At 43.5% G+C, this 25,934-nt stretch overlaps 1 protein-coding gene across 5 annotated transcripts in view; it reads right to left on the reverse strand.

The window, feature by feature from the left end:
* The window catches only part of LOC306814073 (ubiquitin-associated protein 2-like), a 185,728-nt gene that overhangs the window by 1,270 nt on the left and 158,524 nt on the right, over nt 1-25,934 (reverse strand). For all 5 annotated transcript variants that reach the window (XM_079329786.1, XM_079329783.1, XM_079329785.1 and 2 more), the window contains 6 exons: nt 7,706-7,784; nt 6,062-6,276; nt 3,173-3,272; nt 2,982-3,089; nt 1,458-1,525; nt 565-753 (listed from right to left, as the gene is read on the reverse strand). In XM_079329786.1, coding sequence (XP_079185912.1) covers nt 565-753; nt 1,458-1,525; nt 2,982-3,089; nt 3,173-3,272; nt 6,062-6,276; nt 7,706-7,784 — 759 coding nt within the window. The remainder of the gene's footprint in view (nt 1-564; nt 754-1,457; nt 1,526-2,981; nt 3,090-3,172; nt 3,273-6,061; nt 6,277-7,705; nt 7,785-25,934) is intronic.

A 25,934-nucleotide genomic window follows, 5' to 3' on the forward strand; every position in this document is an offset into this window, starting at 1 on the left:
GAGCCTTCTCCTCTCCAGGATAAACAGTCCCAGCTCTCTCAGCCTCTACAGATAAGAGATGACCCAGTCCTTTCATCATCCTTGTGGCTCTTTGTTGGACTCTCCAATACAGCCATATTTGTCTTGTACTGGGGAGCCCAGAACTGGACATGGGACTCACCAGTGCTGAGCAGAGGGGAAGGATCACCTCCCTTAACCTACTGGTAGCACTCCTGCTAATGCAGCCCAGAATGCATTTGCAGCAAGGGCATAGTGCTGGCTCACGGTTAACCTGGTGTCCACCAGGATGTCCAGGGCCTATTCTGCCAAGCTGCTTTGGCCCCCCACATATACTGGTGCACAGGGATGTTTCTCCCCAAGGGCAGGACTTGGCATTTCCCCTTGTTAAACTTCATGAGATTCCCTCCCCGAGCTGGCCAATAGCATTGAGTCTGTCAGTCTACAATTGCTGTCAAGGCCCTTTCCCAATGAGCAAAGCAAAACCCAGAAGGAAGCAAAAACCCCCAAGACCTTGCTAGGAATCTGCCCTCAGGCACACTGAAGATCATCAAGAGGCTGACTCACCTGCCCATCTTGCTGAGGGTGGTGATGCAGCATTTGGGAATGAGGATGCTGATGCACAGGGAGGATATGGAGAAATGGGGCTGGAGCATAACCTGAGGCAGCACCAGGGTTCAGCCCAGTTGATCCAAGAGCAGAGGGTAGGCTAAAAGAAGGTGGTGTGCCAGCATGGAATCCCTGTTTATCAAATGTCTGTACAAGAGGCGAGGGAGAGAACATCAGAGACTAGTGTGAGCAGCCCCATGGTGACCAAACAAGAACAAGAGTAGCCCAAACACACATCACCTGAAACTTTCATCCAGCCCCACAGAGCAAGACAAATTACACCTGCAAGCACTTCAGCAGATGAGTTTCAGCTCCTTTTCTCATCCATTCTTCTGAACTAATGACTCTATTTTATTTTTATTTCCACAGCTAGTATGCTCCTTCTTTCCCTGACCTCTTTTTATTCAGTGGGACATGGGATGGCAGCAGCTGCCTGAAATCAGTCCTTCACGCATTATGGGGGCTCAGGCTGGAATTACAAAAGTGGAAGAACCACTCGCAATAAGATTTTTCTCCCCCTGACCAAAGCTCAACCCAGCCTCTTGACTCACTTGCTTTGAGGGATGTTTTGACCAAAAACATTAGTGCCATCACACTTTATTTGCAACCAGGACACAGCATGTGTGGGGCAGCATGGGCAGTGTAGAGTGCCTGCACCTGTGCCAACAGCTGACACCATGAGCAGTGGGACAGGGTGTGAGACTCCTCTCCAACAGCAGCCAGCATAAGAAATGCCACAGCCTGTTGACCCTGAGAACCAACTGGTTTGGGAATGACCCTAGCCTCCTCCACAAGGGGAGCCATGGATCATGTCTCAAGACAACAGGAGAGGAGAGTCCAGCATTGCTCACCTGAGTCTTGTTATAGACTGAGCCACTGATATCAGGCACACCTGTGTTACTTGAGGTCACAGAAACACCTGGAAAAAAAAAACAGCCACCAACAATGGGAAAGTCAACCATCACCTAGCATGAGCTCCATGCTTTGCTTCCAGCTGCTCTGACAGCCTCAGTAGATGCACCTTGGTCTGCAACCACTGCACCCCACACCCCGATGCTGGTGCTGGCCCACCCGGTGGGGTTCTTCAAGCTGTCAGACCCACAGCACTACACATGGGAAGAGAAGAAATAGTTCGGTTCCTCACTCACTGCAAAGCAGGAAAAAAGTCAACTGGAATAAATCACTCACATTCACAACCTAGTGATTACCACTTAAATTCAAATGCACTTCATCAGGCAGCAGTTGGCTGCACCAAACACTCATTTAAGCTCACAAAAAGACAGCTTTCCCCTAGGATTAGGGGTGCATTTGGCTTTACTGTAGCATTCAACAGCTTTCCAGTAGTGCACTGAGCAATGAGATTCAGCATCTGCTACACATTTGAACCCTTGTCCTTTTACATCCTGCAGAAGGGTGAGGTCTGCAATGCTCCTTTGCCTGGAGAACATGGATATCACTGATTCAAGCTGCCTTCCATCTAGACAGTCTGGTGCCATATCAGGCTCAGGAACACTCACCAGCAAGGTGATTTTCAAACCAGGCACTTATTCTGTCTTATAAAGACTGTCTCTAATCATTTCACTTGGATCAGAATAAAACTAGCTGTTCCTTTAGCCAGTGCATCAGAGGACTGGGGTCAGAGGGTGTGCACTGCTTTATGGTTGTTCCCTTCCTCGGCCATTGCTCCTCTACAGATGAGAGCATGATCAGCTCTTGGCTGAAGACAGCATTTCAAATGCACAGCAAATGCTTTGTACTTGCTTAAGTCCAAGGATGAACTAGCTAGTGCTAAGCAGTTAAGTACACACTTCTCAGGTCTAACCAGCATGTGCAGAATAATAAAGCTTTCATATGAGCTGTAAAATTCTTCAGCCTTTACAGTCACAAAAGAAACATTTTCAGGCACAAAAGAAAGTGATAAGTTACAGGGTGTACAGACAGAAGCCAAACAGCCCAGAGATGTGTGAAGTGCCCTGTTCAACCCTAACACACAGCTACCTCAAGTGCCTATCAAGAAATCCAATTTAGTCTTCATTTGGCAGAGGACAATTTCAGCAACAGCATCCAACTGCTTAGGCTTCAAAAACAGCACTGCTGCAGGATCATTATATTCTTCAGCAAAGAAAACTTTGGCAGAGGAATCAGCTTACCATTTCTCCCATGTATAATTGTGGACAAAGCTGCCACACAAATCCTTATGCAAAGTTCAGTTGTGACGTTTAAAAGGAACACCTGGGCCATTAAAAAAGCATTTTGTATATGTGAGATGGACAAACAGCTTGGATCGTGACCCTATTTAGAGCTGGCTGCTCTGTTGACTGCACAGCACTGGAGTTGGCCCTACTAAATCCCACTCAAGAGCAACCTCATGTTACCTTTTCCAGGTCCAGTGCCAGCAGATTTGTTTTGTGCTTGAGATGACCCACTGTAGCCTCCTTTGCTGTAATCTCCAGCTGCTGTTCCCTGTGTTAAGTCATCATAGCCTGCCGGTGTGTACAAGACAAAGTGTTACACTGAGCAAACAGCTCTGCAGATATTCATATGAAAAGCACAGTGGTAAGCATACCTGCTCCATAGCCATGCTGCCCATAGCCACTCCCTTGCTGAAAAGGAGTTGATGTGGTGTTCAGGTTGACTCCATGCTGTTTAGCAGATGCTGGAGGTACCTGGACAAAGGAAAGAAACAAAAGACTGTTACACAGAGAATGGCACACAAAACACAAGGTCCCTCTGCCATCTAGTGGAGAAGGCATCTTCACCTTGTGGGAAATTCAATCTGGAGTTGGGAGCATTGGGCTGACATAGGACATGGCACTCACGCTTCCAGAAGTAAATTACTGCAGTAGCTTTATGCAAGCTCCAAGTTTTCTGCCAGAGCTGCCCCCCTGATTATAGCACAACCTTCTCTCAAAACAGGCTGTGTATTATGACAGCATATAGCTGTGACTGTATGCTTCATAAGAGGAGAAGGGATTTAGCTACAGAGAGCCAATCCCTGACATGAACATAAGCAGGTAGCTATTGGTCAATGAACTGGGTGGTAACCAATCATAGCCAATCAGGTTCAAATGTGGAGTCTTTTGAATAGGGTATATAAGAGCTGTGTAAGCAATTAAAGATCTCTGCTGTGTGAAACACCAACATTGTGTTGTGTCTCCATTCCCCACCACTGTGACAGTGTATTTCTTTAGAATCATCAAGGTTGGAAAAGACCTCCAAGATCAAGTCCAACCTTCAACTGAACACCACCTTGTCAACTAAACCATGGCACTAAGTGCCACGTCCAGTAATTTCTTGAAAACTTCCAGGGACGGTGACTCCCCCACCTCCCTGGGCAGTCCATTCCAATCCTTAATAACCCCTTCTATGAAGAAATTTTTCCTGATGTCCGGTCTGAACCTCCTCTGGCACAGCTTGAGGCTATTTCCTCTTGTCCTGATTTTTGTTCCCTGGGAGCAGAGCCCAACCCCCACCTGGCTGCACTCTCCTGTCAGGGAGTTATGGAGCAAGAAGGTCCCCCCTGAGCCTCCTTTTCTCCAGGTTAAACACCCCCAGCTCCCTCAGCAGCTCCTCATAGGACTTATTCTTTAAACCCTTCCCCAGCTCAATTGCCCTTCTCTGGACACACTTCAGCACCTTGATGCCTTGGGTTTTAGCTTTTATATTTTTCAAATTCTCTGCTGCCTGGTGTGTAACTCTGAAACTTCATATTATGTGTAAGTTCTATTCACAGGGTAGTTAGACAAAACAATCCCTTCCCAACTAGAGAATCAAGGACAACTGTTACCCACAAAGCATAAATAATAGCAAAGGGAAGGGGGCAAGCCAGAGGGTTGAGACTTCATAACCTGGGGCTGTGGTTGGACAATTGACCCCAATATGTAGATGAACCAAAACATAAAAGTGTAAAAACCTTGTGACCAGGATCCATCTTGGATTCAATCTGAGTGCATCCCCAGGCAGGCTCTTGTACTGCCCAAGGTGTATCCTTTTAAGGCCTTTCAATAAATACCTATTTTATTCCTTTTAACTCTGTCTAGTCTCTCTTCAAGATCAGCCTTTCTAGGCATCACAATATCTTTCTTGTAGTGAGGGGCCAAAAATTCAAAACAGGATTCGAGGTGTGGCCTCACCAGTGCTCAGTATAGGGGAACGATCACTACCCTGGTCCTGCTGGCCACACTATTGCTGATACAGGTCAGAATGCCATTGGCCTTCTTTGCCACCTGGGCATACACTGGCACATATTCAGCTGGCTGTTGACCAGCACCCCCAGGTCCTTTTCTGCTGGGCTGCTTTCCAGCCAATCTGTCTCAGCCTGTAGCACTGCAGGGGGTTGGTGTGACCCAAGTGCAGGACCCAGCACTTGGCCTTGTTGAATCTGTTTCATACACTAACTGTAAAGAGCAAATTGTCACCCACAGAATCAAATGAAACACCAACACCTGCCTGAGTCCTTTTCATAAGACACAGTACTACAGAGCTCTAAAATAGTCAACTACCCTTCTGCTTGGAGCATCCCTCTTCCCAAATAACATTTTCCCTCCTGAGGCTCCCTGCTCTCTGACTTAATCCAGTCTCCTCCATCTTCAAAAGGATTTCCTAGGCATTCTCAGCTCTCTGACTCAGTTTTGGATCTCCCTTTCACTATCTGGAAGATGCTACAGGCTTTCAGGAACACCAAGTCCAAGAGCTGCAGCTGTCTGCTATTTACAATAACCTGCACAGGAATCCATGAGCTCTGGCCTTTTAAATTTTCCATTTTCTTGAGGAAGAGACTGCAGCTATTTTCTCATGCTTGCGTGTTTTTGGAGATCCCTTACAGACTGGGAAAGATGACTCTATTCTGCTGTCATGAGACCCCACCTGAAATACCATATCCAGTTATGGGGCCCCCATCACAAGAAAGACCTGTTTGAACAGGTCTAGAGGAGGGCCATGAAAATGATCAAAAGACTGGAGTACCTCTCCTTTGAAGAAGGGCTGAGAGAGTTGGGGCTGTTTAGCCTGAAGAAGAGAAGGCTCCAGGAATAAATTATTGTGGCCTTTAAGTACTTAAAGGGAGCTTATAAGAAAGACACAGAAATATTTTTTACCAGGGTCTGTAATGACAGGACAAGGGGGGCTTTAAAGTGAAAGAGGATAGATTTAGATTGGACATAAGGAAGATGTTTTTTATAATGAGGGTGATGAGACACTGGCACAGGTTGCCCAGAGAAGTTGTTGCTGCCCCATCCCTGGAAGTGTATTCAAGGCCAGGTTGGATGGGGCTTGGAGAAACCTGGTCTAGTGAAAGGTCTCCCTGTTCATGACAGAGGCATTGGAACTACATGATCTTTAAGGTCCCTTTCAACCCAAACCATCCTGTGATTCTAAGATGTAGAAGGTTTGGGCTGAAGAGAGCAAAACCAGAGAGGCACACAAGGAGGATTACAGTTTAGCCTATCACACTTACGAACATGGTTGGCCCATATTGGAATGCACTGGGAACACCGGGCACACCAGCATAATAAGGTAACCCGGTGTAGCTGTACCCTGGGGTCAGGGTCGCGTTCAGGAAGGGCTGCTGAGTTGTATGGTGGGTCTGAGTCTGGTTCTGCTGTGACTGGGCGAGCGTGGTAGCAGGAGCAGGGGAGGCAGAATCCCCACGGCCAAATTTTGTTACGTCACCTGCAAAAGAACAAACTCATCAGAAAAACTAACAAAGATACACCAGAAGTGGAGAATTCAAAGGATTCAAAATCTGAACACAAGTAGACAACTACAGAAGAGAACACATCCTACGCTTGAAAGCCTGTAGTTGTTCATGGGAAGCCCTCTCCCAGTCTGTTCCTGATGGCTACAGGGACATTGCCTGTTAGTGGCAGAGAACACCATGCCATGGCTAATCCATTGTTAAAATAGAGATACCAATACTTACCTATCTCACACAATCTGAGAAGATTCATTACATCAGATCATTGCAATAAAACATGCTAAAAGCAAAAATGTGGTTAAACAGACAAAGAGCAAATAGTTGTTGAGCTAAAGTGTGACTCTCTAGAGGTTAAACTGATGAGTTAAGCTTCATGGGCTGAAAGCAAGTTAGGATCTACAGGAAGTGATAGGCATATTTTTGTCAGTCTGTTTATTTGCCAAGCATGACTAGAGTTAATATGTCTGGTCCCTCACACCACCAAAGTTCTGGAAACAATAGCTGAAGGCCAGGAAAGCAAGACTTGCATCATGGGCCACCTTTTTTAAGAAGGAGAAAGGGAAATTTGGTTTTTACCCTGAAAGCAGACTCCCAAGAGAATGCAGCAGAAAAACTCCTGAACACTTGTATTTTCTGGTGGCCCACAGAGCACCATTCTCACATGTTTTTAGAGAAGTGACATATATTACTCACATCCATCTAATTCCCAACTAGTATTCCTTTATGTTGGTTACCAAAAAGTATGACAACACATAATATCATCATTATAGGAATTATAACACCTATAGCTACAGTTTTAAGCTGTAATCAGATAGCAGTGAAAGAAAACCACTGGCTGAAAATCCTGGATAGCATTAATGTCATCATTGCACAATAACTGAAGAGTAAGAGCAGGAATAAACAAGGGCTTCTTAGACCACATGCTTTTGGGAATGAAGTCCATGAGATTTGGAGAGGGTGAGAGGGAGACTGCTAGAGGCAGCTCCTGCTGAGAACATACAAGTACTAAAATAGCAGTAACAAAGGAAAGCAAGCCAGTCAAATGTCAAGAACAATGATTAAGCTATGGAATATTTTCAAGCACCTCTATGCGCTTGGGAAGAACACTAGATGACATTACCATTTAAATTTATAACAATTTTGCACTTATTCTCAAAGGGTATCCAACTTACTCCCAAGAACCTCTGAGTCACATGAATTACTGACCAAAACCATGAAGAAAAAAAAATCAATAAAAAAAAAAAAATCAATGTCAGGGTTGAAAAGAAAGATGCTTGCTTTTGTTTGGCTAGTTTGGACTGATGAGTTTAATTGCCTACAGAAAGGGAAAATGACTGCTTTTTCAGCAACATCAGGATGACCAGCACATCTCACTCACCATTCTCCTTCTTAAATAATACTCACCTGAGTAGGGGTTGTTAGCAAGGCTTCCATCTCTGCCTGTCAAAGTTGCAGGAGCAGGGAATGTAATTCCATAGTAATCCTTAGAAAAAGACATTGTTATTTATTAATAGCTGAAATGCTGAAGCCATAACAGAGCTGGACAACTATTATGAACCCTTATTCTTTTTATAATATAACTCTTATATTTCTTATAAGAAAATTTTAAAAGGAAGAACTAAAGGAAGTTTGGGCAGAAACTGACCTTATCATTTACAGCATACCTGAAGGTTTACCTGTATCCTCAACTTCAAAATAAACCTATTTTACAGACATTTTTAATATCATAAACAAATACTTAATCTCTTAATGGTAAATTAAAGGCAATGACTAAACGCTTACCCCTCCCAACCCGCAGCTCTGAGCTGTCATATTCCAGCGAGACTGTGTCTGGAAGAGCAACAGACCATCAGGGGCCAAAGACCTAGGTTCAAGCCAGGACCATAATCACAATGTGGATGTAGTCTAAAGGTTCTAACATGCTCTGTTTTCTAAAAGTAAAAAACATCAGCTAGGAAAACAGCACAAATATTTTTAAAACTGTTGAAAAAGAGTTGCCACCTGATGACTGGAAAAATTACTTAAACTATGTTACAAGAGAACTCAGATCAGTAGTCTCTAAAGTGAAGTGCACAAGGCAATCCACTGGGGTGCATGAAGAAATTGGTTTTGGTACCATTAATAAATAAAATTTTAAAAAATGTAAAAATAGAGCATGAAAATAAAAATTTGTTCTAATTTTTTAATTTTCATCTTTTTATTTTCATGTATGTTTTATACCATACATATTAGTACAATAGTATACATATATAATTTGTAAATAAAAATATATTGTGAGTGCTCACAATTTTTTTTTTTTTTTTTTTGCTGATGAGGTGGTGCAATCAAAAAAGGTGGAGACCACTGCCTTAGATCGTTCTTCTACATAAAGTTAAGAAAATCCTCACTCTAGAAAGCTCACACTTTGACAGGACATGCCAGCAAAATCAAAGCAATATTTTGTCTTCAGTTTGGGACAAAAAAAAAAATCTGCCCCCCTTCCCTTTCTGGGTGAACACTTATGAGGCTGGTACTCTACTAAGTAATTTTCCTCCTAATTCTCATGGTTTTCTCTCCACAACCTCCAAATCAAGAGTGTCTTGCCTTACAATTTAAGGTAGGTATTCTATCACCACCTATATCACCTTCTGATGAGCTGTTAATAGTCACTGCTTTGCAACAGCAGCCCAATGCACATAGCCTAAAGGGGGCCATCTCTGCTAATGGGCCATCAAGGACTCACCAGCATGACTCATAGAATTATATCATCCCATTGTGAAATTCCCGGCCCTGGGGCAGGAACTGAACATTCCTACCTGTATATAATATGGAGCTTGGGACACCATGATACAACCACTGGACCTACAGAGAAGGACCAGACCTTTCTACAGGATCACCGCTTTGACAATATCACATCCATCACTCCAACGGGACTGCTACCACCACCCTGACCAACAGGGTGTCAGGTCATATTCTGACTTTGTCGGTTTAAACCAATGTTCATGTAGTACTGCCAATTTTGTAACTGTCCTATTAAATTGTAGTTCTGATTTGGAATCTCTTGCAACATATTTGCTTGGAGTTAATTCCTCCTGCTGGCTTGCTTTCAAACCGGCACAAAGAGGTAATGCTTTAACCATTTAAGTATCATTTTCCACAGTCTTCAACACTGGAAAAGCATCCTCCTCCTTCATACTCCTCTCTGCAAATTCCCCAGCACCTTCCTTCTTGCTGCATTTCTGCACATCTTTCCCATCTCCTAAACCCAGTCCTCCACCACGGAACATGAAACCATCTGGCAAGGATTTATTATTGCAGGTGTTTTCTGTAATTTGAAACTGTCATATTTCATCCTCCTTTCTTTCCCAGGTAATTCCACCTCAGCACCTCCAGCATGATTCACTTAGCAAAACACAACCAAATTCCTATTAAAAATCTTTGCAGGTTACTCAAAAGAAGCACTCCAATCTCCTTCTAAGGAACATCATAACACAAAAAGCAGATTTGGAGAAGAGATCTGAACAGGATTCATTGGATGTGAACTGAAACTGACACAGTAGCATTTTTTCCCTATACAAATCAGAAAAAATATAACCATATCCACATGAGGACAGGATCTAAGGATTGCAATTATTACTACTGCCCCTCATGTAGGGGATGTGCTGGTTTTACCCAGGGTAGAGTTAATTTTCTCCCCAGTGGCTGTGCTTTGGATTTGTGCTGAAGACAGGGTTGATAATATAGAGATGTTTTTGTTATTGCTAAGATTGCAGAGTCAAGGCCTTTTCTGCTCCTAGTACGGCCATGCTGGGGAGGGGGCTAGGGGTGTGTGGGAGGTTGGGAGGACACTCAGCTGGGACAGGTGACCCCAACTGACTCAAGGGATATTCCAGACCATATGACATCATGCTCAGCATATAAAGCTTGGTGAAAAAGGGAGGGAACACATTTGGAATGATGGTGTTTGTCTCCCCAAGTCCCCATTTACATGTGATGGAGCTCTGCTTTCCTGAAGGTGGCTGAACACCTGCCTGCCCATGGAAAACAGTGAATTAATTCCTTGTTTTGCTTTGCTTGTGTGTGCAGCTTTTGCTTTTCCTATTAAACTATCTGTATCTCAACTCACAAGTTTTTAAGGTTTTACTCTTCTGATTCTCACCCTGATCCGTCTGGTGGGGGAGTGAGCGAGCAGCTGCTTGGGGCTTGGTGCCTGGCTGGTGTTAAACCATGACAGGAAAACCACAAAAGCACTGAATATCCCTATCCCACACACCTGTGCATACACTCATTCAAAACAAAAATCATTAGAAAATACGATTGCAAACCGGTTATCTTTACATTTCATTCCCGCCCATAGGAAAACATCAGAAGAGATACTCTGCTCTTCAAACAACACGGGTATTTCCTGACCTACAGAAGGCATGCAGGAGAAGGTGCCTGAAGTCAAAACTGAAATATCAGGAATAGACTCAAAATGCAAGTCAGAAAAGGACTGAAAAACAATAAGTGTTGTGATGTAATAGAAGTTCCACCAAGCACCTCACTACCACACACACGAGCTAAGGCATTTATAAGATCTCTACTACACAGGCAGCCTGGAACAGACTAACAGAAAAGATAGCATATACCAATGTAATATACACCAAAATTAAAACAAACAAAACTCAAACAAAACCCCCAAAACCCAACTGTGCTGGTTTGGCACTAAAGACAACACACTGAAGTGATTTTTTCTGAGACGAGCAGCTAGGCTTCCTCTATGTCTGACAAAAACTAATCAGTGATTTGTTTTCAGAACTGACAACTGATTAAACCACTGAAAGAGATGGACACATCTCTGTGAAATCCACATTTTAAAATAAACAAATCCCAGAAAGATCTCTTTCCGGCCTCTCAGAAGGTAACTAGCCTGGCTGGGGCAAGGCCCTGCATGGCTTGCGGGACTGGCTGGGTCCGGGCTGGGGCTGGGCTGAGCAGGCTCTGACACAGGCTTCGGAAAGCCCGCTGAGCCCTGTTTTTGGCAGGGGCCCCCAATAAAAAGGGGGAGGGGAGGCCCGCTCAGCTGCTAAGATCCTAGTTCCCCCTCGGCACTGTAACAGAGTAAGGCTTTGCTAATCAAACATTGCCAAAATTAGGGAACACGACCAAAAGACCACTGAATCTTGCTTAAGCTAGCAGAAAGATTATGTCCCAAATAACCACAAACATCCTGTATGTGCCCAGTTTGTATATGATTGCAAAAGACAGGAAAAGCCAACCAATGACTAAGACCACGGCCTTCCTCCCCACGACCACCAGGAGCCAGGAGAAGACCCCCTAGCAACTGGTTGCGCAGACGCAGAAAGAACGTGAGAAGATGCTGAAAGGCACGGACACGGAAGAAGATGAAAATAAATCACGGACTGAAATGGAGTGGGGTGTGCGCTGTTGGTGGAGCGGAGACTCCCCGGACCCCAGCGCTGATTTGCTTGCTGCCGCGTGCTCAATAAAATTTTTTATTTATTCCATCTATTGGAGTTGATCAATTTATTACAGATAAATTTATAACAAATTTGGTGCTGTGACTCAGATAAAGGCTCTTTGGCCCAGAACCACATGCTTTTGGGAGTCTGTCTCTAGAGGACAAAATATCAATAAGGCCTTTAATGAACAGCAAAAGAAAAATAAGACTCCCACTGATTGGCTGGAAAGATTTAGAAATAATTTGCAATTATATTCGGGGTTGGATCCTTCCACCCCAGTGGGGCAGGCTTTACTTAAGACCCAGATAAACATAGGAAACAACAGTTGAGGTGGACAGTGTTGCCCCAAGGATTCACAGAGTCTCCTAACCTGTTTGGCCAGGCACTGGAACAAATTTTGAGGGAGTATGAATTGGATGAAGGCGTAATTTTAGTCCAATATGTGAACGATTTACTACTGGCTGGACAGGATGAGGAAAAGGTGAGGCAAGAAAGTATCAAATTATTAAACTATTTGAGTTTACAGGGACTCAGTGTCTCGATCAAAATTGCAATTTGTAGAAAGTGAAGTAAAATATCTGGGGCACAGGTTGAACAGAGGAACTAAGACCTTAGACCCTGATAGGGTCAATGGTATTTTATCACTACCAACTCCTCAAAATAAGAAGCGAGACAACTGTTAGGCCTGTTGGGATATTGTAGGCAATGGATTGAGGATTACAGGAAAAAGGTCAAATTTTTATATAGTAAAGTTACAAAGGAAGGGTTACTGAAGTGGTCAGAAGAAGATGACAAACAATTAGAAGTTCTTAAGACAGATCTGGTAAACGCCCCTGTATTAAGTTTGCCAGATGTCTGGAAACCCTTTTACTTATTCATAAACATAGATGAAGGAACTGCATTTGGGGTATTAGCACAGGATTGGGCCGGGAAGAAAAAGCCTATAGGATATCTTTCAAAACTTTTAGATCCTGTAAGCAGAGGCTGGCCCACGTGTCTACAAGCCATGGTGGCCGCAGCTCTCCTGATAGGAGAAGCACTGAAAATAACTTTTGGATGAGAACTGAAAATATTGCGCCCCCATAACATTAGGGGAATCTTACAACAAAAAGCAGACAAATGGATTAGCGACGCTAGACTTTTAAAGTATGAAGGGATCTTAATATCTTCACCTCGATTAGAGCTTGAGGCAACCAGTTTACAAAATCTGGCCAAATTTTTGTACGGGGAACCAACCAAATTTATTGCATGTGATTGTTTACGGAACATTGAAGAGCAAACCAAAATTAGACCAGATCTTGAGGAAGAGGAATTAGAAACTGGAGAAAAACTTTTTGTGGACAGATCAGCCCGGGTAGTTGAGGGTAAGAGGAAATCAGGATATGCCATAATGGGAAAACTTTTGAGGTAATTGAGTCAGGCCCACTAAATCCTAGCTGGTCAGCACAGGTTTGTGAACTATATGCAATTTTAAGAACACTCAAGTTGTTAAAAGGAAAAGTGGGAACCATCTATACAGATTCTAATTATGCTTTTGGCATAGTACATACCTTTGGAAAAATCTGGGAAGAAAGGGGATTAATAAACTCACAGGGAAAAGGATTGATACACCAGGAATTAAAAATTCAGATTTTACAGGCCTTGTGAGGGCCTGAAGGAATAGCAGTAGTTCATTTAAGAGGGTATCAAAAAGGACTAACTCCACTAGTTAGGGGAAATAACCTAGCAGATCAGGAAGCTAAAAAGGCAGCCTTGCTGGTAATAAGAGAAAAAGAAAGTGAAGAAGAATGGACATGAGAAAAATGCCCAACTTGTGGACTAGATTTATTTGAACCTCCCTGTCATGAATGTTGGGATGATTTTAAAAGTGAAGCTTTACACTGTAGTTGTTATGATACTACACATACATTTTGTTGCTTACATGGGAAAAAGCATTATTTGTTCACCTTCACAGTCCAGGAAAAAGACAAGTTAGCACAAATGGTAGCAAAAGAGGCTGAAGCAGGAAGATGGGAGCTCCCTGATGGCCAAGAAGTAATCCCTAAGACAACTGCTATAGACATTATGCATAAATACCATAAGACAACCCATTGGGGAGTACAGGAATTGAGAGATCAATTTGCCATAAAATATGCCTGCATAGGGGAACATAACATTGCAAAAAGAATAGTGAGTGATTGCATAATTTGTCAAAAAGTGAATAAACATCAACTCCGAGAACGTGCTCTAGGGGGGGAGAGACTTAGCCTACTGGCCTTTTGCTAAGATTCAATTAGATTTTACTCAATTACCCAAGGTAGGAAAGTATAGATACCTATTAATGGTATGTCCTGGTTTGAAGGACAGGTGTCTGCCAGTAAAGGCAGAAGTTTTCCTTTGGAATAGAGACTTTAATTCCACTCCCCCCAAGTATTATAATTGTTTGAATCAAGGACTCTGAGGCAGAGATAAGGGGGTGGGAATAACAGCTCTTTTACTAATATATCTAACTGTACAAGCAGAAAACAACAGCAGTTGTCAGAATTACCAACAAAACAGAACAGATAACTCGGTTCCAGTCCTTTCTCAAGCTGCAGGCACACTCTCTCTGTGCTCGGTCTCGGTGCTGCAGCTGGAACAAAGCCCGGAGCTGCCGAGGGCAGGCGGGAGCGGAGGCAGGAGGGGGCGGCAGCGGACACGCCGGTCTCGGGTGGGAACGGGCTGGAGCGGCGGCTCCTCGCTCACCGTGTGTGTCCGGGTGATCAGCTGTGTCTGCAGAGGCAGGAGGCTGGAACGGGGCAGATGCAGGGCAGGTGATCACAGAGGGTCTGGCTCTCCTGTGTTCCACAGCGGGGGCTGCAGATGGGGCGTCCTGCTCCGAGCTCGCCAGAAACATGAGTCCCCCTCTGGAAGCACAAGTAGCCCCTCCGGGAGCTACTCCCACCTACCCCTTTTGTCTGGAGTCATCAGAGATCCTGGGTGTAACCTGGCCAGCTCCATTGGCATGATAATGGGAAAAATTCTTTCAATTGACACGATAATAGAAAAACACTCAACCCCCAACACTGGCCCAGAGGCTCTGTGCATCCTTGGCATAGACTATCTCAGGAGAGGGTATTTCAAGGACCTAGAAGGGTATTGGTTGGTTTTCTGTATAGCTGCCCTAGAGACAGAGGAAAGTTATCACATGCCTACCTTGCCCAGTGTCTCAGAGGACTCTAGTTGTGGCTTGCTGAAGGTTGAAGAACAGCAGGTGCCAAGAATGCACCAGCAGGAATATCACACTGAGACTCCCTGATTCCCATCCATAAGCTGACTCATCGATTAGAGAGCCAAGGAATGATCAGCAGGACCCACTCACCCTTTAATAGCTCCATATGGCCAGTGTGAAAGTCTAATGGAGAATGGAGACTGACAATGTATTACTGTGGCCTGAATGAAGTCACTCCAATGAGTGCTGCTGTGCTGGTCATGGAGCAATATGATCTGGAGTCAAAGGCAGCCAAGTGGTGCCACAACTGATATCACTAATGTGTTTTTCTCAATCCCTCTGGCAGCAGAGTGCAGGTCACAGTTTGCTTTCACTTGGAGGGGCATCCAGTACACCTGGAATCGACTGCCCCAGGGGTGGACACACAGCCCCACCATCTGCCATGGTCCGGTTCAGACTGCCCTGGAATAGGGTGAAGCTCCGGAAGTTGATAACATTGTGTGGGGCAATACAGCAAAGTAAGGTCAAGGGACCTGCCCAAGAAATCCAGGTTTTAGGAATAAAATGGCAAGATGGAAATCGCCAGATACCAGTGGATGGGATCAACAAAACAGCAATGTCTCCATCAATTCACAAGAAACACAAGCTTTTTTAGGTACTGTAGGCTTTTGGAGAATGTAGATTCCAAAATATAATAAGCTCTCTCTACCAAGTGACCCAGAAGAAGAATGTTTTCAAATGGGGCTCTGAGCAATAAAAAGCCTTTGAGCAAATCAAAGAGGAGACAGTTCATGCTGTAGCCCCACAGGCCAGTCAGGACACAGCAAGATGCAAAAAATGTGCTCTACACTGCAGCTGGGGAGAATGGAGCCTCTGGCAGAAAGCACCAGGGGAGACTCAAGGTTAACCTCTAGGGTTTTAGAGTTGGGAATCTGAAGCCCACTATACTCCAACTGAAAAGGAGATAGTTGTGGGTAGCTAGACTGAAAGAATAGTGCAGGAGGGAATCTTTCCCAATGACTTGCAGCTGTATTGATTGCCAAGGAGTGGAAACATCTGTGCCTGCCCAATCAGTTTGGGGGATATAAAAGAGTGGGTTAGCTAGCCTCTGGTTGTTGGTACTTTCAGTTGGTGCTTGAGAGCTTGCTGGAGTAAGAGAAGTAGACTGCTGGCTGTGCTGTGAGAAGAGGGACACGATGTTGTGTGAGGGACAGTCAGGGTTAGGTGACCAGGGAAGTGTCAGCTTGGGTTTAGCTACTCGTGCAGAGTAAGAGAAGGAGTCTGTACTGTGTGAAGCTGCCTATAAGAAAAGGAGTCACAGTTACCTGGGAGAGGTATATGAAAGAAAGAGTGAGGGTTGTGAGGAAAGAAGTTAAGAGATGAAGGCATGTAGAGTTTGCTACTAAAGGATTGGTGGTGATACCAGCTGTGTCCATCTTGACATAACTGCAACACATAGTGGCAGCTTATCAAGGGGCCTGAGCCACTTCAGAAGTGATTGGCACTGAAGCATAGCTCCTCCTGGCACTCAGATTGCCAGTGCTGGGCTGGGTGTTCAAAGGAGGGTCTCCTCTGCACATCATGCAACCGATGCTACATGGAGTAAGTGGATCACACTGATTGTATGACAAGGTTCAATTGGGAACCCCAGTTATCCAGGAATCTTGGAAGTGATCGTGAACTGGCCAGAAGGGAAAGGTTTTGGAATATCACCAGAGGAGGAGAGGGCATGTGCTGAAGAGGCCCTACTATATAATAAGTTATCAGAAAGGGAAAAGCAGTATGCCTTCTTTATTGATAGATCCTGCCATCAGTTTGAAGAGGTAAAAGGCATCCAGTTGGCCTCAAACATTGCTAAACAAGAGAAATGGCCAATGCTTTGTTTCTATAATGATTTGTGGATGGTGGCAATTGCCCTGTGGGGGTGGTTGCAGCAATGGAAGCAGAAAAACTGGCAGCACAGGGGCAAACCCATCTGGGCTGCTGTATTATAGAAAGATATTGATACCCAGGTGGAGAACCTGGTTGTAAAGGTACATCACATAGATGCTCATATACCCAAGATTTGGGCCACTGAAGAATATCAGAACAACCAGCAGGTGGATTAGGCTGCTGGGATTGAAGTGACAACATAAGGGTGAATTATTTCTAGATCGGTGGACCCATGACACCTCAGGCTAGCAAGGAAGAGATGCAACATATAGATGGGCTTGTGATCTGTGATCGAGGGGTGGACTTGACTGTGGACACTATCACACAGGTTATCCAGGTATGTGAAACATGATGCAATTAAGGAGGCCAAGCAGTTAAAGCCTCTTTGCTATGGAGCATGATGGCTGAAATATAAATATGGGGTAGCCTGGCAGATTGACTTTATCATCCTCCCACAAACCCACCAAGGCAAGTGCCCTATGCTTCCAATGGTGGAAGCAACCACAAGATGGCTGGAAACACCCTGTGCCCCATGGCACTGCTCAGAACACTATCCTGGGCCTTGGAAAGCACATCTAATGGCGACACAGTACTCCAGAAAGAATTGAATCAGACAATGGAACTCATTTCCAAAACAACCTCATAGACACTTGGGCCAAAGAACATGCCATTGAGTGGATGTATCACATTCCCTATCACATACCAGCCTCTGGAAAGACTGAGTGATGTAATGGACTGTTAAAGACTACACTGAGAGCAGTGGATGGTAGGACTTTGAAACATTGGGATATACATTTAGCAAAAACCAGCCTGGTTAGTCAACATCAGAGGATTTGCCAATTGGGCTGACCCTCCCCAATCAAAACCTTTACATATTGTAGAAGGAGATGAAGTTCCTCTCATGCATGTTAAAAATAAGCTGAGGAAAAGTCTGGCTTATCCCTACCTCAGGCAAAGGCAAACCCATTGTGCTGGTTTTGCATTAATTGGCACTTAGAAGAGGGAATCCACGGAAGTTTTCTCCTTGAGAACTTCTGTGAGTTGATGGGACCAATTGGAGACTGGTTTGGTTGTTGACAGCCTGGGAAACTAATTGGAAGATTTGGTTTGCCTCTGTGAATTCACATTTTGAAGTGAGCAAACCCAGGAAGAGTTTCTTTTCTCTTCTGGCAGGAGTGCAGGTAACAGGGGCAGGGCTGGGCCCCCTTGTCTGTGAAGCTGGCATATCCCAGCAGGGAGGAGGGGTGGCTATTGGCAGTGGGTGCTGTAGCTGGGGCCCAGGGAGGCTGATTGAGATCCTGGCCATCCTCCTCTCCTTTTCAAGAACAGCTGCTACTGTTTCTGGCCTGGGCCAACCCTTCCCAATGTGGCCTGAGTTTCCTGAGATCCTGGCACAGCTCCAGCATGGCCTGGCCACAGCCTCTGCATCCCCCATGTGAGATCTTAACTCTTTCAATGCTCAGATAAAACTTGCAGACCTTCAACCCTCCCTTGAGTGAGAGAAAAAAAGAACAGAGAGAAGACACCAAGGTCAGTGAAGCAGGAGTCAGGTTCCAAATGGAAGGAGAATAAGGAGATGCCATGAATTTAGGCTGAAAATCCTTTTGTAAGGCGTGGAGATAAGACTGTACTACACTAAAAATTCCTTAAACCATAAAGAAAAACATGGGGGGTTGGAGTGCCCAACTTGTAAATCATGAGCAAAGGCACCTGTGTTGTAGACCCTTTGGCCTGAGGGAAGAAGGGGGATCTCTGTTCCTGGGGATGAAGTTTAAAGAAAGAAAAAGAGAGATGAAGAGAACCTTTACTTTTAAACAGTTCATTCTTAAAAGTAAATACCCCATGAGTTTAACACGGCCCATAAGTATGGCTCTGGGAAGGCTGTAAAAATGGGAGGCGTGTCACAATTGCAGATTCCCAGGTGGCTGCTGTTCATGGAAAGTGAAGCCACCAGAGAACTGATTGTTTTTTGGTTTTTTTTTCTTGTGGAGAGATCCCTATAGCCTAACAAGGGGAAACTCCTCTCCCTGGAATAAACTGAAAAAGATTATTTAAGTTGATAACTGAAGTGTTTCTGCATGTTGTTGTTAAGAAAGAAAAGAAAGTGTGGGAGAGGGGAGGAGGGGTGGTCTGAAGGTTTTATTCTGAATTTATTATTTCTTTATGTTGTTAATAAAGTTTTCTTTACACCCTTTAAATTTTAGGCCTGCTTTGCTTTTTCTCCTAATCCTATCACAGCAGAAAATGAGTATATTAAAATTAACAAATATAAACCACTACACTAATTGGTTTTTCTGCCTGGTTCAAACTAAAACCAGGACACCCATCCATGGGATTACTTTCACTCAAGGACCTGGGTGCACTTTGTGGGTAATGTGGAAGGATGGGGAAGTCTGTGTGTGCCTCAAGGGGATTTAATTTGGGGTGAGAATTGCCAATGAATTAAACTGTATGGTGTTAGTAACTATAGAACACTGTATTATCACCTCTGTGGCAACTATATGCATCATCACACTGGGCACTTTGTGACATATATCTTTGCTATGTCCATTCTGGAAATATGAACCTGACTCCCCTCTGGCTGGCACATTAATGACGAATGACCTTTCATAAACCAGAATGAGTGCAGCAGTGATGGAATCAGAACTGGCTTCAACATGCAACATTCAAACACCATCCACTATCTTTCCTGCCCAAAAGACTCTTAGGACGGATGGGACCCCAAAGTCATGGACTAAATTAACTCAATGGACTTTTATAGGGATGTTCCATAGACTAAGGGAATTATATCTGTCTGTATATCTATCAAAAAATAGGAAAGATGATGGCATATTGGGAAGTGTGGGACCTGGCATGATGCAAATGGTATGGATTAAGGGGTGGATACTGTCCAGGTTTCATCTGGGATAGAGTTCATTTTTTTTCTTAGCAGCTGGCAAAGTGCTGTGCTTTGGATTTAATATAAAAATAGTGTTGATAACACACTGATGGTTTGGTTGTTGCTAAGTGGTGCTTACCCTGAGTCAAGGGCTTTTCAGTGTCTCATGCTCTGCCAGTGGGCAGGTGCAGAAAAAGCTGTGAGGGAGCAGGGCCAGGACAGGTGACCTATGGCCAAAGGGATCTTTTATAAGACAGAACATCATGCCCAGTATATAAACTGGGGGATTTAACACAGTCGAGTGGAATGTTGACTGATGTGCTAATTTGTAGTAATACTGAACAAGTTTAGACCACAGTGGACATATTTGAACAAATCCAGGCCTTGCTCTGTATTGTGTGCACCAGCCAAACTATATTTAGCTGCTTTTCTCTATGTTTTGCTGCCTAGTTGTTTTTCTGCATATTTTACTGTTCTTTCACACACTTAGCTGCTTTCTGTATATTTCTTAGTTTAGACCAGTGTTTATAACAGGTGCACGGGATGAGCAATTTTTAGGTGTTTTTCAGCAACTTGTTGAGACCCTTCAAGGCCACTGAAACATAAATTGTGTGAAATTGAGAGAGAAGGAGCTGAAAAACAATACTGAGATTAGAAAACCCAAGATAAAGGTGGGTGGCGAAGCTTTGGACGGCCACCAATCATTGCCTTTGGGAGGCTTGTGCAGGGCGCGTGAACAGCATAGAACCACCAATCAAGAAATGCGTGACTGCGTGGACAGTGGTTTTAGAATGTATAACTAGGCTAAAAAGTAAACAATAAATCGGCTTCTGCATAATTATTGGTTTGCTGTCCAGAAGTCCTGTTTCTCCTGCACTAATTCCAAACCTCTATTTAGGCCTGGAATTAATGCCTTCCTGTTTGCCATCTGTGCCTGTTGTGGTGGCTTATCTTATGGGAACTTCCCTCTTTGATAGTATTTTGAGACAAGTAAACTGCATTCTTTAAGTCCTGACAGTGCTCAAGTGCTTAGACCCAGAGCTACCTCCTCAAATGATGTCTGGATTTGGAGAGCTCCTGAGATTCCCAAAAATATATAATTTTACAAATCATCCAAAATGTAAAAAAATTATATATTGACACAAAGCCAAAGATGATAAATATACCAAAACTTTTAAAAAAATATATATATCACAACCACTACTGGTATATTACACAAGGAAAAGAGACAGGTGAGAGGAATGTTACATTTGTCTTTACAAAGAAGCTGGAGATCTGCTGGTAGATAAGGCTAGCACTAAGAGATAAAAGAAACAATGGGAAGGATTCCACTGATTGATGAATGGGAAAAGAGCTTTGCCTTTACAAACAAACTGTATGTTTGCTGGTAAATGAAACTGGATATCAGAAGATGAAAGAAGCAACAGGGGGGGAAACTATGAATTGTATAAGAATTAAAAATTAAAAGGAAGGGTTATACATTAGAGGGGAATCTCAGGTGTCAGGCGATCCAGGAAGTCTGTGCCTCTCAAGTACCTCAGCCAATGGGGAAAGAGGGAAATGCGGCTGGGAAAATAGGATAAAAAGGGAGGCTGTGTCCTCCAAAAATTTGAGAGATCCCAGGGGAATGCCCCATGGCCTCTCCCTTGATTCGAATAAAGCAAAAAGGACTCCTCTGTCTCCGTTTTGGACATAAACCTCTGGTGTTTGTGGATTAATTTTCCTGACACGGGCAAGAAGGGAAATTCAGTGAACACAATAGGCATAAGAGCTCAGGAGAGAAAGGAGAAACCACAAAAAAAAACAGCGGCGGTAAAACTGCCCCACTTGTTGCTATTCCAACACTTTCACAACCCCCACTGAACCACTGTGGCCAACCTGCTCCCAACATGCCATTACCCTCCCTTAGCACAGCTACCCCACCATTGCATTTCCCCAAGGCCACCACAGCCACCAGACAAAACTGTGGGAAACAGTGGGAAAGGTTGTACTCAGAAAGCGAGGAAAGGAAAACCATGACACCACATAAAGTTGCTCACATGGGAGCACCCAGCTCATAGCACCTATCCACACCACCAAGTCTGACCAGGCTCACACACCCAGCACCACCTAGGCTGTGCTCACAGATCTACAGCCCTGCTTTTGGTATGGTACTCTGGTGCTCCTGCCAGACCTCACCACTATGGTAAATGAGATTGATAGTACTGTAGATTTAATCAGCATATGCAGCTTGATAACAAGGGTGCCCTGGCAAGAGCAAACAGAGCTCTGACTGCAAGACTGAATCAAGTCTGGCTTAGGGGAAATAAGATTTTACTAAGTAGAAATGTAAAGTTTGTGTGACATTTAACTAGATGACTGTAGTAGACTATTACTAAATGGTATATAAACACATGTAGTGCTCAGTAAAAATAAGGTTCTGATCACCATTCAGTGTCCCCATCTCTCTCTCATCATTGATACACTACTACTCATGTCTCCGCAACACCACCTTCCCCTGGGACAGCCTCTATCTCCTTCAGGCTATGACTCCTAGCATGCCACAGCCCTGCTGCCACCAGCAGGCATCCTTTCTCTTCCCCAAAACCCTCCTCCACAGCTAATGAAACACTAATCTTAGAAAATTAGGATTTTAGTTACCTTGCTGAAAATAATTAAAAGTTAGAAGTTAGAAGGGAGTAGTTATCTGAAACTTAAATAATTGATTGTCTGTCATTTCATGTTTGCTCAGCTGCACTTACAATGGGAAAAGACGAAACTAGTGAGCAGATGCAAAGGAACATAGACAATGCAAACAGAAACCCATTCTTTAAAAAAATTGAACTATCCCCAGAAATAATTTGTATTGTCATTGATAGAAAAGGTCAAGAGTTTAGGGTAAGGAAGACTCACCTTACTTCCTCCTTTTAAGACCCCTCCCCAGAAAAATGACCCCAAACTTAATTTAAGAACTCAATCACACATGCTTAAAGCTATTCAAGCTAATTACCATAGGAAGCGAGGAATAGGAGTGGCTGTTATTATGAATATGTATTTGTTTGAATTCTTTGCTAATAAATAGACTTTGTGATCACCTGTGATTTTTGCGGTGTGTATTAGAGGATTACCTCACGCTGCTGCCCAGCGCTGAATAAACATAGACTTTCTAACTTTAAACTGTTAGAGAGTCTTTTGTCCGTCACAGTGGAGTATCGGTATTAGACCAATACTCATAGTTTGGTAAATCAGTTGGCGACTCTGGTGGGACCCTGTTCTCTCTGGCCGAGGGGCCAGCAGGGTTTGGGACCTCTCTAGGGCACCCACCTGGGATCTTCCTAGGAAGAGGGCTCCTTTTCCTCACTGGCACCCCAGGGAGCAGAACTAAAACTGACGGAGATATGGACAGAAAGGCATGTTTAAAACTTATAGACAGGTACCTGTAAGAGAGGCAAACTGGTAAGACGCTGCGAGATGTCGAGCGCACAGTGAAAAAAGCCTAAAGTGAATTTGTAAGTTTCCACAGAATTTGGTAGTGGTTTGTGTTCCAGGTGAGGCTGGTAACAGCACCAGGAACTCTTGTCCCATAGTGGGGGACTAGCGGCGGGCCAGTTGTGGCCATCGGGAGTAAAGCTCGCCCAGCAGAGGGTTGGCGGAGCTCGGGCAGAAGCAATAACATCATTGCCAGTATTGTTGTGGTACTGGAGCAGTGGTGGCTCCAGTTTTATTTGTGGTTTAAAGGCGGCGTGGTGGTAATTTTCAGCTTGGGTCACCAAGCTTGCAGGTGTTGGGTTGTCGTGACTCCTTTTGTGGGCTTGATCACAGTTTGCATGTGCCAAATATATGTGTGTTTGAGCATGCAGCTTGTTTCTGTGAGATTTGTGTGTGTGAATTGTGGGTCAGTGGTGCGCTGTATGTGTTTTGGTTTGTGTGCTTTTGGGAGTGTGTTGGCAAAAGTTTTGCATGTGTAGGTTGAGAAAAAAAAATAATTGAGGTTTATACCTGAGTAGTAGAAGGAATATTTGCACCCAGGAGGGCAGAGGAATTTGGAGCGCTGGAATTACGCTTGAATTGTGTGAGCTAGGCTGTATGTGTGTATTTTAACTGTGTGTAAACAGAAGAATTGTGGATTTGTGAGAAAATATAGTTAGTTGTTTGTGAGGCTTTAAAATTTTTAGTGTGAAAGGTGATGCTTTGACTAAGCGTGGTTAGTTTCTAAGTGCAGAGGGGTGAGACAGCAACGAGAGCCCTCAGCTGCTTTCTTCCCGCACCACAGAGAAACTGTGTCTTGGCCAAAGTTTGATAGATTCTTGGCATAGCTTTGTGAATATTTAACCCTAGGTATAATGAGAGAGTTTTGGTACCTATGATTAGTAATGAAAAAGGGAGAGAATAAATTTGTTATTTTGTCTAAGTTTTGTGAGTGAACTGTTTAAAACTTTTTTGGTTGTGATATGTGTGTCCTTTCAAGTTATTTTAAGTGATTTGGTTCATTGGTTTTCACTGTTAACTCTTTATTTTGTTACTTGCTTTCATCCCTTACCCTTTCCTTTGCTGATAAAATTCTATGCCAAGGAATAGAAGGTTCAGTGAGGGGGATCCCAGGACAAAAGATCTTCCCTGTCCAAGAGAGGACTGTAACTGTAACCCCTGAATTGTGTTTCATTGTGTAATTTGTTGAAAATTGTAGGTCAGACAAGTGTATAAGTAAAAGATACCTAAAAGTAGAATTTGTAATTTTTGTCACAGAAAAAAATAAGAGGCTACCCAGATAGTTATATGGGTCTTAATATCAACTGATCAAGAGGACCCTAGTAGTAGTAGAATATTTGAACTGTTAGAAAATGGGGTTTCAAAAACCCTACAGAAGCCAGTAGAGATCCTTAGAGTTAAGTGTGCCCAGAATATTTTTGTACCAAATTAATATCAGTTGAAAGCTCCAGAAAATGCAGAGGCCAGCAAGTTGGAACTTAGAGACTTTGCAAGATAAGGCATAGAGAGTTGTCGGCAATCAGAAAGAAAAGTGTAAACCAGGAACTAGTAGCAATAATACAAGAAATTGTAAAAAAGAAACGTGAGCATGGTCCCCCAAACAAGGACCACCCCAATTAGAAAAAAAACCAATGTGTGCTTTGCAAGAAATTTGGACACTGGAAAAAACAGTGTCCAGAATTAAGAAGGGGTGACGAACAGAGAAAAGGTGACCGAAAAGGGGAGGGCGTGGTGGCTCACGTAAAGGAGGACTAAAGGGGACCAGAGGGCCCTAGCCTAGAGGACCCTCTGGTTATAATCAAACTAGGAAACAATGAAAGAAATGTGAAATTTTTAGTAGACACAAGGGCAACATATTTGGTGTTAAACAAGGCCCTGATACCCATAACAAATAATTATGTTGTAATAAAGGGAGCGACTGGTCGACCTGATAAAGCATATTTTTGCAAACCATTAAAGTATAAATTGGGAAAACAGTGCGAAATTCATCGATTTTTGTATATGCCTAAAGCTCCATCTGCACTTTTGGGCAGGGATCTGCTATAGCAGCTGGAAGCAAAAATAATATTTAAAGATGGGAAAATTAGTTTGGAGGTAAAAGATCAACAATATGTGAAATGGTTAAGCTTAATGCTAATAACAAAAAAAAAATGAAGTTGAAAATGAAGTAGAAATTATTAAGAAAATACAGATCAGGTGTTCCCTAGAGTGTGGGTCTCTGATATACCAGGGAAAGCAAAGAATGCTCTCCGGCTTAAAGAACGAAAACAATCAGTAAGGGTCAAACAATATCCCTTGAAAAGGGAAGACAGAGAAGGAATTAGCCCAATCATTGAAAACTTTTTGCAAATAGGACTATTAAAAGAGTGTCAATCTGATTTTAATACTCCTATTTTGCCCCTGAAAAAACCCGATGGATCATACAGGTTAGTACAAGATTTAAGAGCTGTTAATAAAATAAGTGAAAATTTATACTCAGTGGTTGCTAACCCCTACACCTTGTTAACTCTTTTAACACCTGAACTAACCTGGTTTACTGTTCTAGATTTGAAGGATGCTTTATTTTGCCTCCCTCTCCATGAAGCCAGCCAGAAAATTTTTGCATTTGAATGGGAGAATCCCAAAACTGGATGTAGAACTGAACTCACATGGTGTGTACTACCCCAGGGGTTCAAGAACTCCCCTACCATATTTGGAGAACAGCTGACAAAGGATTTGGAGTCT

Source organism: Erithacus rubecula (genome assembly GCF_903797595.1).
Source record: "Erithacus rubecula genome assembly, contig: SUPER_W_unloc_1, whole genome shotgun sequence".
In the NCBI taxonomy this organism is placed as follows: domain Eukaryota; kingdom Metazoa; phylum Chordata; class Aves; order Passeriformes; family Muscicapidae; genus Erithacus; species Erithacus rubecula.